General features: G+C 47.8%; 6 protein-coding genes across 6 annotated transcripts; 5 read left to right on the top strand and 1 right to left on the bottom strand.

The window, feature by feature from the left end:
- Positions 1–1,318: 1,318 nt before the first annotated feature.
- On the top strand, positions 1,319–1,763 carry N7447_000962 (YqaE/Pmp3 family membrane protein). Its single transcript, XM_057225238.1, has 3 exons — positions 1,319–1,353; positions 1,503–1,637; positions 1,696–1,763. Exons 1-3 carry the CDS (start codon positions 1,337–1,339, stop codon positions 1,715–1,717), a joined length of 174 nt encoding a protein of 57 aa, XP_057089254.1. The 5' UTR covers positions 1,319–1,336; the 3' UTR covers positions 1,718–1,763.
- A 1,510-nt stretch (positions 1,764–3,273) lies between these two features.
- N7447_000961 (uncharacterized protein) lies at positions 3,274–5,250 on the top strand (the record flags this gene model as incomplete). Its single annotated transcript, XM_057225237.1, has 1 exon — positions 3,274–5,250. One exon carries the CDS (start codon positions 3,274–3,276, stop codon positions 5,248–5,250), a length of 1,977 nt encoding a protein of 658 aa, XP_057089253.1.
- Positions 5,251–5,648: 398 nt separating this feature from the next.
- N7447_000960 (uncharacterized protein) lies at positions 5,649–7,307 on the top strand (the record flags this gene model as incomplete). Its single annotated transcript, XM_057225236.1, has 3 exons — positions 5,649–6,270; positions 6,323–6,942; positions 7,017–7,307. The coding sequence occupies 3 exons, from the start codon at positions 5,649–5,651 to the stop codon at positions 7,305–7,307; spliced, it is 1,533 nt and encodes a 510-aa protein (XP_057089252.1).
- Positions 7,308–8,941: 1,634 nt separating this feature from the next.
- N7447_000959 (phosphatidyl synthase) lies at positions 8,942–10,287 on the top strand (the record flags this gene model as incomplete). The annotated part of the gene is made up of 2 exons (XM_057225235.1): positions 8,942–9,282; positions 9,381–10,287. 2 exons carry the CDS (start codon positions 8,942–8,944, stop codon positions 10,285–10,287), a joined length of 1,248 nt encoding a protein of 415 aa, XP_057089251.1.
- A 586-nt stretch (positions 10,288–10,873) lies between these two features.
- On the top strand, positions 10,874–11,712 carry N7447_000958 (Translation elongation/initiation factor/Ribosomal beta-barrel; the record flags this gene model as incomplete). Its single annotated transcript, XM_057225234.1, has 2 exons — positions 10,874–10,876; positions 10,930–11,712. The coding sequence occupies 2 exons, from the start codon at positions 10,874–10,876 to the stop codon at positions 11,710–11,712; spliced, it is 786 nt and encodes a 261-aa protein (XP_057089250.1).
- A 139-nt stretch (positions 11,713–11,851) lies between these two features.
- Positions 11,852–13,286, bottom strand: N7447_000957 (lipase ROG1 family protein; the record flags this gene model as incomplete). The annotated part of the gene is made up of 2 exons (XM_057225233.1): positions 11,852–13,154; positions 13,219–13,286. 2 exons carry the CDS (start codon positions 13,284–13,286, stop codon positions 11,852–11,854), a joined length of 1,371 nt encoding a protein of 456 aa, XP_057089249.1.
- Between the last annotated feature and the right edge of the window lie 647 nt (positions 13,287–13,933).

Below are 13,933 nucleotides of genomic sequence, written 5' to 3'. Positions count from 1 at the left end.
AGTGGGTCAAACGCGGAGCGGAACATCTGTTTTCACCGTACAGGGTATCACGCGCGATTCTTCAAAGTTATGCTGCACATCTTTCTCGCAGCGCTTGTCCTGGCGACGAATCTTTCATTCAACCCCAATGCACCAGACTCCAAGGCTCTAAATGCCAATGTGTTTGCTGCTTACAAGAAGCTAGAAAAGTCGAAAGGGGAATCTGGATCACTGGTCCAGCGGATTTAAAAGAACATGCAGACGCTGCTGTGGACACTGTAGAAGCTGGCAGGACACGAGGTTTGCAGGGTGTATGCCTTGGAGGAAATAAGGAACCATCTGTCCTCCCCAGTAGTCGCGGAACAAGGCTGAATACCTGGTGGACCCAACGAACCATCAATGACCAATGAGCTTGGGATTTGACCGTCGACATTGGGAAAGGCAACAGTTTAGGTGGGAGGTTGGTGGCTCGCCAGATCTAGACGTCCCGCAGTGGAACTCCTTATTACATTTTGATTCTAGCTGGAAAACGATGTATAAACCCGACTTGATGAGTCTGTTGACTACAATATATGTAACAATTTCCCTTCCAAATTTGGTATAGAATGTGTATACATGATCCTTCGGCCTCGAGGTTTCCTTGCATCAGTAATGGTCCTTCTGTTTCAGTGAAGTCATAAGAGGCCAACCACATGCTGATACCAGGCGCCTTGGCAGGTGGGGGCAAGGACCATAGGGCTGGCTGGGTGTTAGCGCCATACACTGTGCAGTACTTGGCCTAGTAAAGATTCCCAAAGTTAAGAAGTGACGGTATTTGTAGAGATCGTCACCGTCATGAGACTTAGGCTGCAGGATGGGCACATACCTACTATGCACACGTAACAAAGTACTCCACACTGTACAACACAAATATAGACAGGAAGAAGAAAAAAAAAAAAAATGTAGGCTAATTCCCAGCGCCAAGCTCCAGGCAGCAAGCAAAAGAATGAACGGGATAGGTGAGGGAAGCACAGAAGATCATTATCTTGACAACCTTGGACGGGTCTGCAATTGTACTCCGAATGGAGTAGTGATTACCACGTTCAATTTAAAATAGCAAGAAAAAGATAATAAAGACAATAAAAAGACATAAAACAAAACGCCTTTCGGTCATAGTCTAAGCCACATTTGCAGTTAGTTGGTGCCTTGATTTTGCTAAAACGGTCTAGAGTTTGGGGGGTTTTTTTTCGCGCGAGCCACAGGTGGCGGGCCATGATGTAATGACCCAAGGCTCAGGTCAGGTCCCCTTTTAAGACTTCCCTCCCTCCACATCCGTTCCCATTTCTCACCGTTAACATTTCCATCACATTTATCCAAAATGCCTTTCACTGCTTCGTAAGTTATCTATTTTATGGAGTCCTAGCTGTCAACCTGGCAACCTGTCACTCCGTCAACGCGTCCTATCACCCTCACTCAGGTCGCCGGGGCGCCAGGATGCCAGGTCACCTACGAGACTATGTCTAGTATACTAATATCATTGACAGTGACATCTGCAAGATCATCTTTGCCATCATCCTGCCTCCTCTGGGTGTTTTCCTGGAGCGCGGATGTGGTGCTGATTTCCTGATCAACATCTTATTGACCATTCTGGGATGGATCCCCGGTGTCATCCACGCCATGTATGTGTTGACTTGATGAATTTTCAACCGCTCGCGACAGCTGCTGACTATATTACAGCTACATTATCTTCAAATACTAGAGATACCCACCTCCCACACACCCTCGCAACCAACACTTTCTAAGACAAATACCCCTTGGAGAGCGATGCATTGCGACAAATTTCACATCAGTTCTTGCTTGTGCCTTGCGCTTTGAGTAAGGGTCGGTGTGATTCGATATCCTGAACGCCGGTGTCAGCGTGATTCCGTGGAGGTCCGGTTGAGACTAGCCTAATGCAGCCTCCACTACTTGGCACCGGGTCCGACATGAGTCCGACATGATGTCCATAATTCCCTAATCTTTTGTGTGGTCGCATGATTATGTTTTATTTTGCTTCTTTTCCTTTGTCTTGGTCGATACTGCGGATTTTTGCTTTTTCGTTATGAATGATACCAGCTCATACGGTCTGACTCTGGGGCTTTGTGTTTACCAATGCTCGCCGTTGGCTAGTCTTTTATGATCCAAGAGATTTTTACTATAAATCACCTAGTTCCTTGTAATTGTAGGGAAGCATAGAAAAAAAGAACTGTCGATTGGTTCCTAGGTACCGAGTCCTCCATACAGGTACCAGGTCCCTAGAATCCCTCGTAGCTAGCAAAAGAGCAAACTAAACATTTATAATCTAAAATAATGAGCCTCGTGGACCTCAGCAACGTCTTTATTTAAATAGCTCAAGCGATTGGTGCAAAACGTTGCAAAGCGCTGCATGAGGCTGGTGCAACCGCCCCGTAGACTGTCGTACAATCACAGTGTTCCGAGGGCATACCAGGGTAGCCCATCAGCAACTCCCGAAAACAAGGAAACACGCCAGGAAGAACATGACTTTGATCACTTGGATGTTCGAGGTTCCCAATCTCTGGGCGAGGCAAAGTGCTCCAGCAACCCTCGGGTAAATCATCGCCGGTATACCATCATCAGTAGGCGGGTAACCCGCAACTAAAGCAAAACCAACCACAATACAGCGTTGAATTTCCCAAAACGAGCCACAATCGATCATCCACTAAGTTTAAGAGATCTGAAACTTAGCCCGGCGCCATCCACAACTGGCCCTGCAGTCTAAGCGCTTTCGATGGCCCGGCGCGTATCGGGGCCGCTTACTAGGCCGCCCCCCTCCTGGCAGATCGCTTTACCACTACAGCGATTCGTCCCCGGTGAAGGGGACCTTACCACTTTTCAAAGCCATGCAGTTTCACTCTAGCGCCTATACATACTTAGCCTCAAGCACTATGTTTCAGAATGATGTGGAAATGCAGATTCTTGGCCCCAAGTGTCGATGGGCGTCATGGTCACTTTTGCCTCGCGCCTAGAATGGCGTCGTGCTTTGGCTTCGTGTTTAACTAGTCTAAACTCCCTCTTTTTGTCCTCTTTTTGTTCTCTTTTTGTTGTTTGTTTGCCATTTACTTCTTACTTCCGGCGTTGTAATACTTCCACACGCCACTTGCTACAATTCGCAGACACATCTACCAACTATGGTAATCACATGTACAAGTATTCGCGGGTAATCAATCCCATGCAAGAATACACAAGGTTAGTCGATGGGAGAATCGTACATGGCAGGTCTTCGCTCATAGTGAACATGTATAGGGCTACCGCAGCATGCTCCTTCTTCCTATCCACAGGATACTCAGCGCGATCCTCCTTTTACTCGTACTCTGCTCTGTCGCCGAGGATACCTACAACGATGCATCGAACTCAGCTCTGTATGACATAGTCCCGGACTGTGCTAAGGACTGCGTCAATAGCTTCATCAAGTCCGAATACACACCTGTGGAATGCAAGTCACCGTCCAATATCAAGTGCCTTTGCCGCACCGGGACAACTAGTGGCTTGACATTGGGTGAAGCAGCTTTGAGCTGTGTTCTGTCTTTATGTTCACAGACGGTCTCCGCAAAGTCTAAGGCTTATCACATATGCGACTCGGTATCCGAGGCTCTTCCGAAAACACACCAGACGATTACCGCAACGATCTTTTCTGATACGAGTACAACGATAACGAGTGATGTAGAAACCACTACAGAAACAACATCAACTAGCTCCACTTCGACAACTGAACACACTTCCGAGGTCTCTATGACAACACCTACAGCGACATCGGCATCAGCATCGACATCAGCATCGACATCAGCATCGGCATCGGCATCAACATCGGCATCAACATCGGCATTAGCATCGACGCCGACGTCGAATACTTCCAGTCATACGTCTAGTATCACATTATATGATGCTTCTTCATCTTCGGGGTCTCAAGTGGGACCAACGTCCTCTACTGGACAAATTTCCAGTGACTCTTCTGAAGATACGAATAAGAAAGGTGATCATGCTATTACTCCAGCAGCGGTCATTGGAATGTCAGTAGCATCAGGTGTGGCAGGATCTTTTATCATCGTCGTTGCTGTGTTTTTCTGCTGCAAGAGATGGCGAGGAAAACAGCGGGAACGGGCACCTTCACATATTTTTGAGATCGGAGGCGTCATGTCTGAGCCTTCTGACTTTTCGAAACCGATGCCACCACTACCAACAGATGGCTTAGGTCTAGGGTCTTCATACAGCCCAACGAGTGACCGCGAGACAATGTTACAGCGGCCTGGTACTTTCCATTCAATGGCCACCGTTCACCCACCATCACGATACACCCCTCAATCCGCTACGGTATATCATTCGGGTCAGACCAAAGGACCCCAAGACCAAGAACGGATAGGGTTTGCCTTTAGCTCCGACTCGGACTGGGAATCTTCGCCTCGGACACAATCTTCACAGCACAGCGTAGCACGACTAATACCAGACCCTGCAGCTGGATTATACCCAAAGCCGCTGAAGTGGAGTCATCGGCCACCTAGTGGAGAGACTCTCTTTGAAGAAGACGAAGGCCAACAAGCGGCAGCAGGAATGATGCAAAACAACTCCCCAAGGTTAGGGATCCGGCCGAAACTCGCAGGACTACCATCCAATCCTCGCGCATTCAAAGATGGATTCTCAGCAGGCAAATTTAAACGAAGATCCGGGGCCCCGAGTACCTTGGCACCCCCATTCAATCCCAACCCAGCCTTCAGAACCCCCTCGTCAGACAGCAGAGCTGCACACAACCAAACTTCCGAAACATCACAACCCGCCTACTCCTTAAACCAAAACACCCTTCTCGCCGCCCCCATCAACACCACCCAGACCCAAACCCAAAACCGCAGCCTGTCACCAGGACGACAGGCGCCTCAACCCTGCCCCGCCTCATCATCAACAGCCCTCCCTCTAGGCTCGGAGATAGTATCCAGGCCGCGGATTGTACGGGGGAATGACATCAAACGTGTCCAGATACGCAACAGTCCACGACCGCCTAGCGAAGTCATCGCGCCATACTGTCCAGAAGACTTGTGGCTGGAACGTGGACGTGCCTTCGTTCCGCCGAGATCCCGAGAACCGTCTGGGGAATTGCCGTATCCTTCAGATATGTATCCCGGTGCTGTGCATTATCCTGTTAGTCCGAAGAAAGTTGGTGCTGTGTCGAATCGGATTTCTCCGACTAGTCGGAATTTGACGCCGTCGAGGAGGGGCGATGATCTGATTCTTCGTGTTGATTAATAGATTCATTTTCTTGGGGTTGTGGGATTTATGAGAATTTGCTTTTGTTGTATATTATCTTTGATATGGGTGGAGAGCGTTGAATTTTGTTTGTGAAAAACATGTGTATAGAAATTTGCTAACTCGCATTAAAGATTTGGATCGTATTAATAGCTTCTATCTGAGCTATCTTCAATTCTGCATCTCTTTAGGTCTCAAAAAGTAGTTCGAAAGGAAAAAAAAAAAAAAGGGTAGGAAACGCGAAAACGCGTCAAGCGTACAAGCCAGCGGAGTAACTATTGGCGGGGCTTAGATAAGAAGCTGGGGTCCCGCTAAAAAGAGTAGAAAACCCATCGCCTGTGGACGTCTTTTACATCCCAATCTTCCGTGGGTTCGGACTTCATCCGTTCCTATTGGTAATGGCTCCAAAGACATTCATCCAGAGATCCACAATACTGCCGGTCTTTCCTCTGGAGCTCTGGGATATCATCATTGAATATCTACACGATGAAGAATCTGCCCAACATCTGAGCCGACTTGCTCAATCGTGTGCTACTCTTTATGAAAGAATTAACTCTAAACTCTACAACCGTGTCCGCCTGTTCAATTCAGAAAGCGGTGCTCGTCTTGCTCTCACCATAGAGAAGCGTCCGGAGTTAGCACCACTTATCCGTGAGATTCGACACAAGCAGGATGCTGGGTCAGAATTCTGGTCCTACCGTCATTTCAAATTCTATAAATCGGCTGTGACTTTGCCGAATCTGGAGAGCTTGAGTTTAAGAAGAAACCCCAGGCCCTTTGATTCTGCTCGGTGGGCCAGTACGTATGCTAGAGATGACGCTATGTTGGAATGGGTGAGAAAGATTGCCTCTGGATCAGGGACCGTTAAAGAGTACCGAGAGCTGGGATTTGGACCTTTAGGAGAATCATCCTTCAGTCCTCCAGATCGCAAGCTTGGTTACATGCAAGACGGCGCGGTCGAAACTTTGTTCGTGCACGCGTCTCTTCCAGACCCGCCGGGGCTGCCCGCTCTGCGTGTTTGTGAGTCCTATAACTAACTCTCTCCACCGAATCGAAGATCTAATGTTATCAGGTCACATCGGAAGCGACTATAATCATGACGAGCACAATCCCAAGATGGACGGCAGATGTCTACCAGTTTTCGACGATGCACTATTCAGTCATCCAGGTTTACGAAAACTCTGTGTCACTGGCGCTACATTCCAACTCTCCCAGTCTATCTTCCCATTAATAGGCGAGTCGTCGCCTCTGGAGGAATTGACCCTTTTGAACTGCATCATACACCCGTCGGACCTCCAGACAGCACTCGAGTATCCAAAGGCTTTGAAGCGGTTCACCTTCAGAGGTCCTAGGTCAGAGGACATGGTAGGCTCTGACGGAGAACCCCTATCTTACGTTGAATCGACGCTCGGACATGAAAATTCCCTGGAATACATGGATTACGATCTTTACTGGGGCGGTGATGAGGAGACAGATTTCGGTGAACTAGTCCACCTCAAGCATCTCACAACAACTCTTGCCACACTTACAGGGGCGGAATGCTTAGAACTGGATCCGGCTGATGATATCCTGCCACCGAATCTCGAGAGTCTTACTATACGATACGATGAAGTGAAGTCATGGCTTCCTTCGGCTATCTACGAGATGGTGAAAGATAAAAAACTCGCAAAGCTGCGTCGCTTTACCTGCGAGGTACCAGACATCATGGAGCAGCTTCCATCAATCAATGAAGACAAGACTAACCCCCCGCCACGGAGATATGTCAGGAGGGCAACACGTGGAAAAGCAAGTTTGCGGAGCTGAATGTGGAGCTGTCCATGGTCTCCGTTCCTTGCCCGCTTGAGTTGCCTAAATACGACCTGTGTTCTTGCGAATGCCTGTCCTTTTACCACCGGATGTTCTACCATCCGCGCAAACCACTGGCAACTCCTTGGGAGGAAAACGACTTGGAGGGGGACGTGTTCTTTGATGACTGGGCAGATGTTGATGATGAGATTGATCTTGATGACCTTATAGATGACCTTGCGGAGGAGTCTGGATCTGATGTCTCGGGTTAAGGGCTTTATTTAATAGAACTACCGGGTCCGATGCATAAGAGCTCTTATGTCTTACGCAAATATCCCATATCAAGTTTCAGCATAACAATCTTCCATGCGTGGGAACGAATTAAATGTCTCGGGAGACCTCTTACAAACTGAATCAATTTATAGCAAATCCTGCATATCTTCCAGAGGAAGATGTAATTGATCCTGTGGATGTTTCCACTAATTATGTAGGTAGCATCAAATAAAGATTGCCAGGAGGATACGAACTATACAATGTGACTCAAAAGCAGCCCAGTGGAGAAGCCGACAGGATTTGTCCCTAGATTCTGTCGATCTTCGTGTGTTGGCAGATACATCTTCTCGGTCAAGATCTCTTTCGCTTATTTCCGTCTTCATGGGACCCCAGGTCCCTTATCAAGAACCTCGTTCCAACGCTTTCAGCAACAAAATATAAGGTAATCAAGAAACGAGAAACATTAGTTTTCGGCCTGGCTTGTGAAATCCTTCCAGCCTAGGCCCTTCTCAACCCAATGACACTTGCCTATCATGGTTGTGACCACTCCTATTCACCGATAAGGGTAGGCAGACTGTGCCCAGGCCCAAGCCAAAAGTCAACAACTTAGCTTCCGTTCCCATATAAATCACCCGGTTGCAATTTAACCACACAGGCCTTCCGTAGACAGCCGCGTGTAACGCCAGCCCTAGAATCCACCCAGCTTTCATCCCTTAATCAAGGGCTGAATCTATCTCGAGAGACTCGCAAGCTTACAGCGCGCAGAATGTCGTGATCAGACAAAGCTTTTAACAGGGTTCACGGTATACATACCAAGTCGGGCAGATATCCCGCATACTAGGAGTTCTGAGTTTAGGGCATAAAAATATTCATTGCGCAGAGCATTCAGGATAGCAAGACCAGGGCTTCTGCCCTTGGGCCCTACTTCTTTTGTGTATTCATAAAGAAATTTTCATAGGGCACCTTTATGCGGCATAGATTCGTTGTGCTGTTCCTGATAATGATGTTCAGGTTCATGACGTCAATGGCCCTGAGGATGTCGCGGATACTCCCGGACGCTTCTCGACGCGACTCGGAACGGAAGAGGCGCTTTTTTACTTTGTAGCCTTTCAAGCCCTGTCAAATCCTACCAACTCCTGTCAAATCCTACCATCATCATTGGTGATTAACGGAAGTTCTCTACACTGCCCTCGACCTCCCGGCAACTCCACTTTCTAAATTCAAAGCGCATTTCTTATCAAATCAGCGTCACCAACCCGATGCGCCGGGTCCCATGTGCCAAGAATGTGCCGTTGATCCTCTTCGATTTAGATGCTTTGGGTTTGTTTTAACCCACCAAAATGACGAGGTCTGAGCCTGAACAAAGTGTGGAACCCCGTTTTGGGGTAAGAGGGTCGATGATGCAAATACCCACTCCGTTTGGCCTGTTATATTAATGGCCCTATATTAATGGCCTGTTCCCGAAACCATTTCGATTTCATTTGCACTTTATCTGCTTTGATTTCGCAGTCACAAAGCACTTGAATATCGCAATATCGCTTGTGTCCGGTGTAAGAGACAAAGAGATTATACATACTCAATCAAGGCAGCGATCACCGTCTTTGTACCCACCGGCCCCACACCCTTCATCACAATGGCCCCAAATAATAATGGATTCGAACTCCAAAGAGTCCGACTCGAACTGGACACCGCTCGGGCCGATCTTTATGGCCCTAATCTCATTGTCCCTAAGGACGCGGTGCCTTCTACATCTGACCATCTCTTCAACTCCAATATGGCCAAGCCCGAAGAAGTCTCATCAACGGATACCTCACCAATCAACACACCTATGCCACACCCTCCTCAGGTCACATGTGATGATTTTGCACTAGCTTTCGACATTGATGGCGTTCTCATCAAGGGTGGCGAGCCCATTCCTGCGGCCGTTGAAGCCATGAAGTATATCAACGGTGAAAACGAATATGGGTGCAAAGTGTGAGTGTATTATTCTTATTTCATGACATGGAACTCCATGTTACCCCTAGGAGTAACTATTGCCAATATAGAAGAATCTGAATCTAACAGTATCCTAGTCCTTATATTTTCTTGACCAACGGCGGCGGCAAGACAGAGAAAGAGCGATGCCTCGATCTCAGCAGGCAACTCGATCTGGACGTCGACCCTGGCCAGTTCATCTGTGGCCACACACCCATGCGCGAAATGGCAGAGCGATACCACACCGTCCTAGTGGTTGGTGGCGAGGGTGAGAAATGCCGCGTTGTGGCTGAAGGATACGGATTCAAGGATGTCATCACACCCGGAGATATCATCAAGACGAGACACGATACTACGCCGTTCCGAACGTTGACGGATGAGGAGCACAGTAATTCCCGACTGCTCGATCTAGACAAGGTCCGCATCGAAGCGATCTTCGTCTTTGCAGATAGTCGCGACTGGGCCGGCGACCAGCAAATCATTTTGGACTGCCTCATGACCAAAGACGGCTGGTTGAATACACGGTCGGAGACCTTTACCGAAGGCCCACCAGTTTTCTTCTCGCACACTGATGTGGTTTGGTCAACATCGCATGAACATTCACGCCTTGGAATGGGAGCGCTACGCGCTTCCCTCGAGGCCGTTTACACGGTTCTCACAGGCAAAGACCTGAACACTATCGCCTTCGGCAAGCCGCAAATCGGAACCTATGAATTTGCCACCCGGCTGTTGCAAAAGTGGCGAAAGGACTCGTGTGGAATCGACAAGTCTCCGTCTACCGTGTATTTCATTGGTGATACTCCCGAGTCTGACATCCGTGGCACAAATGAATTCAACAAGACCGCGGAAAATGACTGGTTCTCGATTTTGGTCAAGACTGGAGTCTACCAGGATGGTGCTGTCCCACGCTATCCCCCCAGGAAGACATGCGATAATGTTTTTGATGCCGTCAAATTTGCTATTGAGCGCGAGCGCCGAAAGACTTCCAAGGACACAACTGTTTGAGCTTGACTTTTGGGACCAGCCAAGAAGTTCCCAAATAAGCAGATCTCGGTGTAGTGTGATCTTCTTTCGCTCATGGCTGCGTTTCCTCAATAGATTTCGCGGTCAATTCAGTCCATTCCTATGTTTTCTTAATGACCTGTTTGATATGATTCCCAGTTCTCTTGAACTTCTGCATTTTGTCGCGATTCATGGCACAGGTTCTTTTTACATATACAGTTCCAATATGGGTTAGATATCTTCCAACGCCACCGGATTCTCTGAATGAATTCCACAATGATCAATGATAAAGAATTTTCGAAATTACAAATGAATGACAAGGATAGTCGCCGGCCTATCCGGCGTTGTGATGTGTTTTTAGATATATTTTTGGATATATTTTTTTCTCCCATAGTAGACTTCAAATGTTCACAGTCAACCGATGTCCACAAGGAGAGGATGTCCCAGATATTAGAAGCCTGAATACTGAGGCGCTCCGCCCTGTGGTTGACATGACCCACCATACGGGAAAGTCCTCTCATACAAACAGAATCTCCCCCTCAACTATATCCATATTCCTTGGCGCAAAAAGCAGCACCAGGTAACAATGATGGTATGAACCCTCTGGCTTTAACCCAATATACCATCACTCATGCGTCAATCCAGGTCCCTAGAACAGAGGCAGTGTACCTTGATGATGCCACGCTGCGGACATTGACCACGGAGGTTCAATCCTCCCAGTCAATACCTTCACTCTCCGAAGAAGAAAAAGGCTTAGCTAAAAACGTGCCCGTGGAATATGATGCAATCACTATGCACCGGACTATCTTTTACGCCCAAGGCGGCGGACAACCCAGCGACACCGGCTCACTTGGACCAGTAGACCAAGATCCCACATTTGAGGTCTCACTGGTACGCAAGACGCCCGATGGACGGTTCCTGCATTTTGGAAAATTCCTAGATGCCACTTCTTCTTTCGCCGCAGGCCAGCCTGTCGTGCAGAAGGTCGATGACTCAAAACGCAACTATCATTCCCGACTCCATACAGCTGGTCACATAGTTGGGCTGGCCATGCAGCTTCTAATGCCGGATAAGAAAAAGGTCAAAGCGAATCATTTCCCCAGGGAGGCGTCTATGGAGTATGAGGGGTTGCTGTATAATGAGCACAAGCCGGTTATCCAGGAGAAGGTTGACGAGCTTGTACGGTTGGATCTGCCCATTCTCATTTCCTGGCTGCAGGGTGTTATGCAGGCTGGGAATGGGGAAGGTGCCGAAGAGGGTTCCCATGGTGGTCGTACTCGGATTGCGAGTATAGGTGGGCTCGATCACAATCCTTGTGGTGGTACTCATGTTGCGAGGACGAGCTTGGTTGGGACTATTGTTATTCGCAAGATCAGTCGGCAAAAGGGGATCAGTCGGGTGGCTTATGATATTTCTCCGGGACTTTAGGCATAAATTTGAATTTTCTTGTCATTATGGTCATATTTTTTATTTTTAAGAAAAAACTCCTGAGAATCAGTTGGTGAGGTGTCGAGGATATAAATACATGCTCTAACGCTGGAGAAATGCTTTATGTTTGATCAAGAAATCATAACGCGAACTCGTTGTCTAACCAATGCTTCATCACGATCTTGCCCTCTCGGAACCCATCCTTCTCAGTCCGAACGATGATAGCTGCGTGGCTGTGGTAGTGCTTTTGTATGTGGACGGGGTATTTCCGAATTCCCACAGCATTGAGGGAATCGATGATGCCAAATTGTTCATTGGTTAATGCAAGCTTGGAAAAATACGTCGAAACCTCCATCGTTGATGAACGTCTAGCCGATGCAGACTCGGCATCGTTGCGACCAGACTTCGAGACAGACGATCTAGTGGACTTCTCAGGCGCCGTGTCAGACACTTCAGTATCGCTGTTGGACAAATAAGCCGGTTCTTGGATAGCATTGACGTTCTCCAAGGCCTGCTCCACGGCATGCTGAACGTCTTGGATCAAAACCGGTACTCTGTATCTTCCGAAACGCTGGCCATTTTCGCCAACTTCATGCATACGAATGCGCTTTGAGCTGCGGATTGTTTGGATCCCAGCATTTATCAAGAAGAGTGTACAAGCCACAGGCGCGAGAACAATGAGCAGCAGTGATAGAGGTATCCAAATGGTTGCCGATTTCAATTTCCTCCAGAATCGCGCTGCTGTGGTTTCAGGTTTTCTCTCCGCTGGAGGAAGCACATGAAGGTCGGGATCGATAATGACATCTTCATAACCCTCGACGTAGTTGATATTCAGGTCTTCCAGATCCCGGAATGGGTCCACTTTAGAGAGACCGGACGTATAGAATAGAACTGAGCGGTCATTGACGATATTCGCGTAAGTGCTCCGCTGCCGGAACTTCTTCAAGCCGGTTATGAAAATGCTCTCGGGATCAGCCATAACACCGAGCAGTGGGCGCCCGGTATCTCGGAAGGAATCGACCAGCCACATTTGGCGGCCAGATGCCGAGATTGTCTTCGGCCCTAAAACATTGAAAATCCGATCCTTATACCCTTTCAGTGGGGCTCTCACTCCAACATGTGGCGTGGCAAAGGTCGTAAAGTTCATGGGTTCTAGCTTATCTAGCCAGCCTCGCGCATTGAGCAAGCCGATCGCATAGCGCGCGAGCAGACCACCAAGCGAATATCCAATCACACTTATTTTTGTGATCCTTTGTCCTTTCTCGGCTAGGAATTCAAGCGTCTCCTCGATCTCGTGCACTAATCGTTCTCCGCCCAACTCGATTCCATCGTAGGTATAGTTGCCGCTATTTGCTTTCGGGCAGAGTATGTAGAGGTCGTTACTATATCTGTCTCTCAGCGCGGACGCGATATAATCGAGGTGCGAAGGATTTCCCCAAAGTCTATGAAGATTTGGCGCATTAGCGGGCTTATCAATACGTCATTGGAAAGGGGAAAGCAGCATACCCGTGAACCAAAACACAGAGGTGATCCCCTTTGGAGGTATCCGGCGTTATTTCACTTGTTGATTCCATCTTTGAGAATAAAAATGAGTCCAGGGGGAAAGAAAAATAAGCATACTTGAGTATTTAACTTACGGATGTCTGTTCACCCGAAGGCCGCGCATCTCCGTCAGCCTGGAGCTATCGGCGATAAGGGACTTCCGTGCTAGGCGAATTCTCGAAGTACAACATATATCTCTATGTAGATCTATTTGTGTTCATTGCTGGAGATTAGAGTCTTCAATCACATCGAGCAGAACCATGAATCAATAAGAAATAACATCAGATCACAGAACCCATGTGTTTCTGCCTGCAATATTAGGCATGTGTTTGTCTTCTTTGCATTGACTTATCACTTTGCTGAACAGCTTCCAATAATGTTGTCCTCTAGTGATGTCAATCTGATCTCTTAATCCCTTCAAATTTGCTTTCTACCTTAAGCTCCAGCTGCTTTGTTTGGGATCACGCAGCTTGGCTCATTTTTAATAGTCTTCGCCACAGGCAAGCCCTGAATGATGCGATAGAATTACTTGCAATATTCGTTTTGGTCTATTTGGTGCACAAACAAACACAAAAGGGTCGATGGGCACAGTAGCTATACATATTCATTATGTATTTCTAAAAACTGTGATCGACTTTGACTAGCTCTTGCACTGAAGACCTGGATATTTACACTTTAA

The sequence above is a fragment of the Penicillium robsamsonii genome (genome assembly GCF_028829455.1).
Source record: "Penicillium robsamsonii strain IBT 29466 chromosome Unknown utg000001l_segment0_segment0, whole genome shotgun sequence".
Taxonomy (NCBI): Eukaryota; Fungi; Ascomycota; class Eurotiomycetes; order Eurotiales; family Aspergillaceae; genus Penicillium; species Penicillium robsamsonii.
Note: the sequence above shows the minus strand (reverse complement) of the source record. Positions and strands in the feature narration are given on the sequence as shown.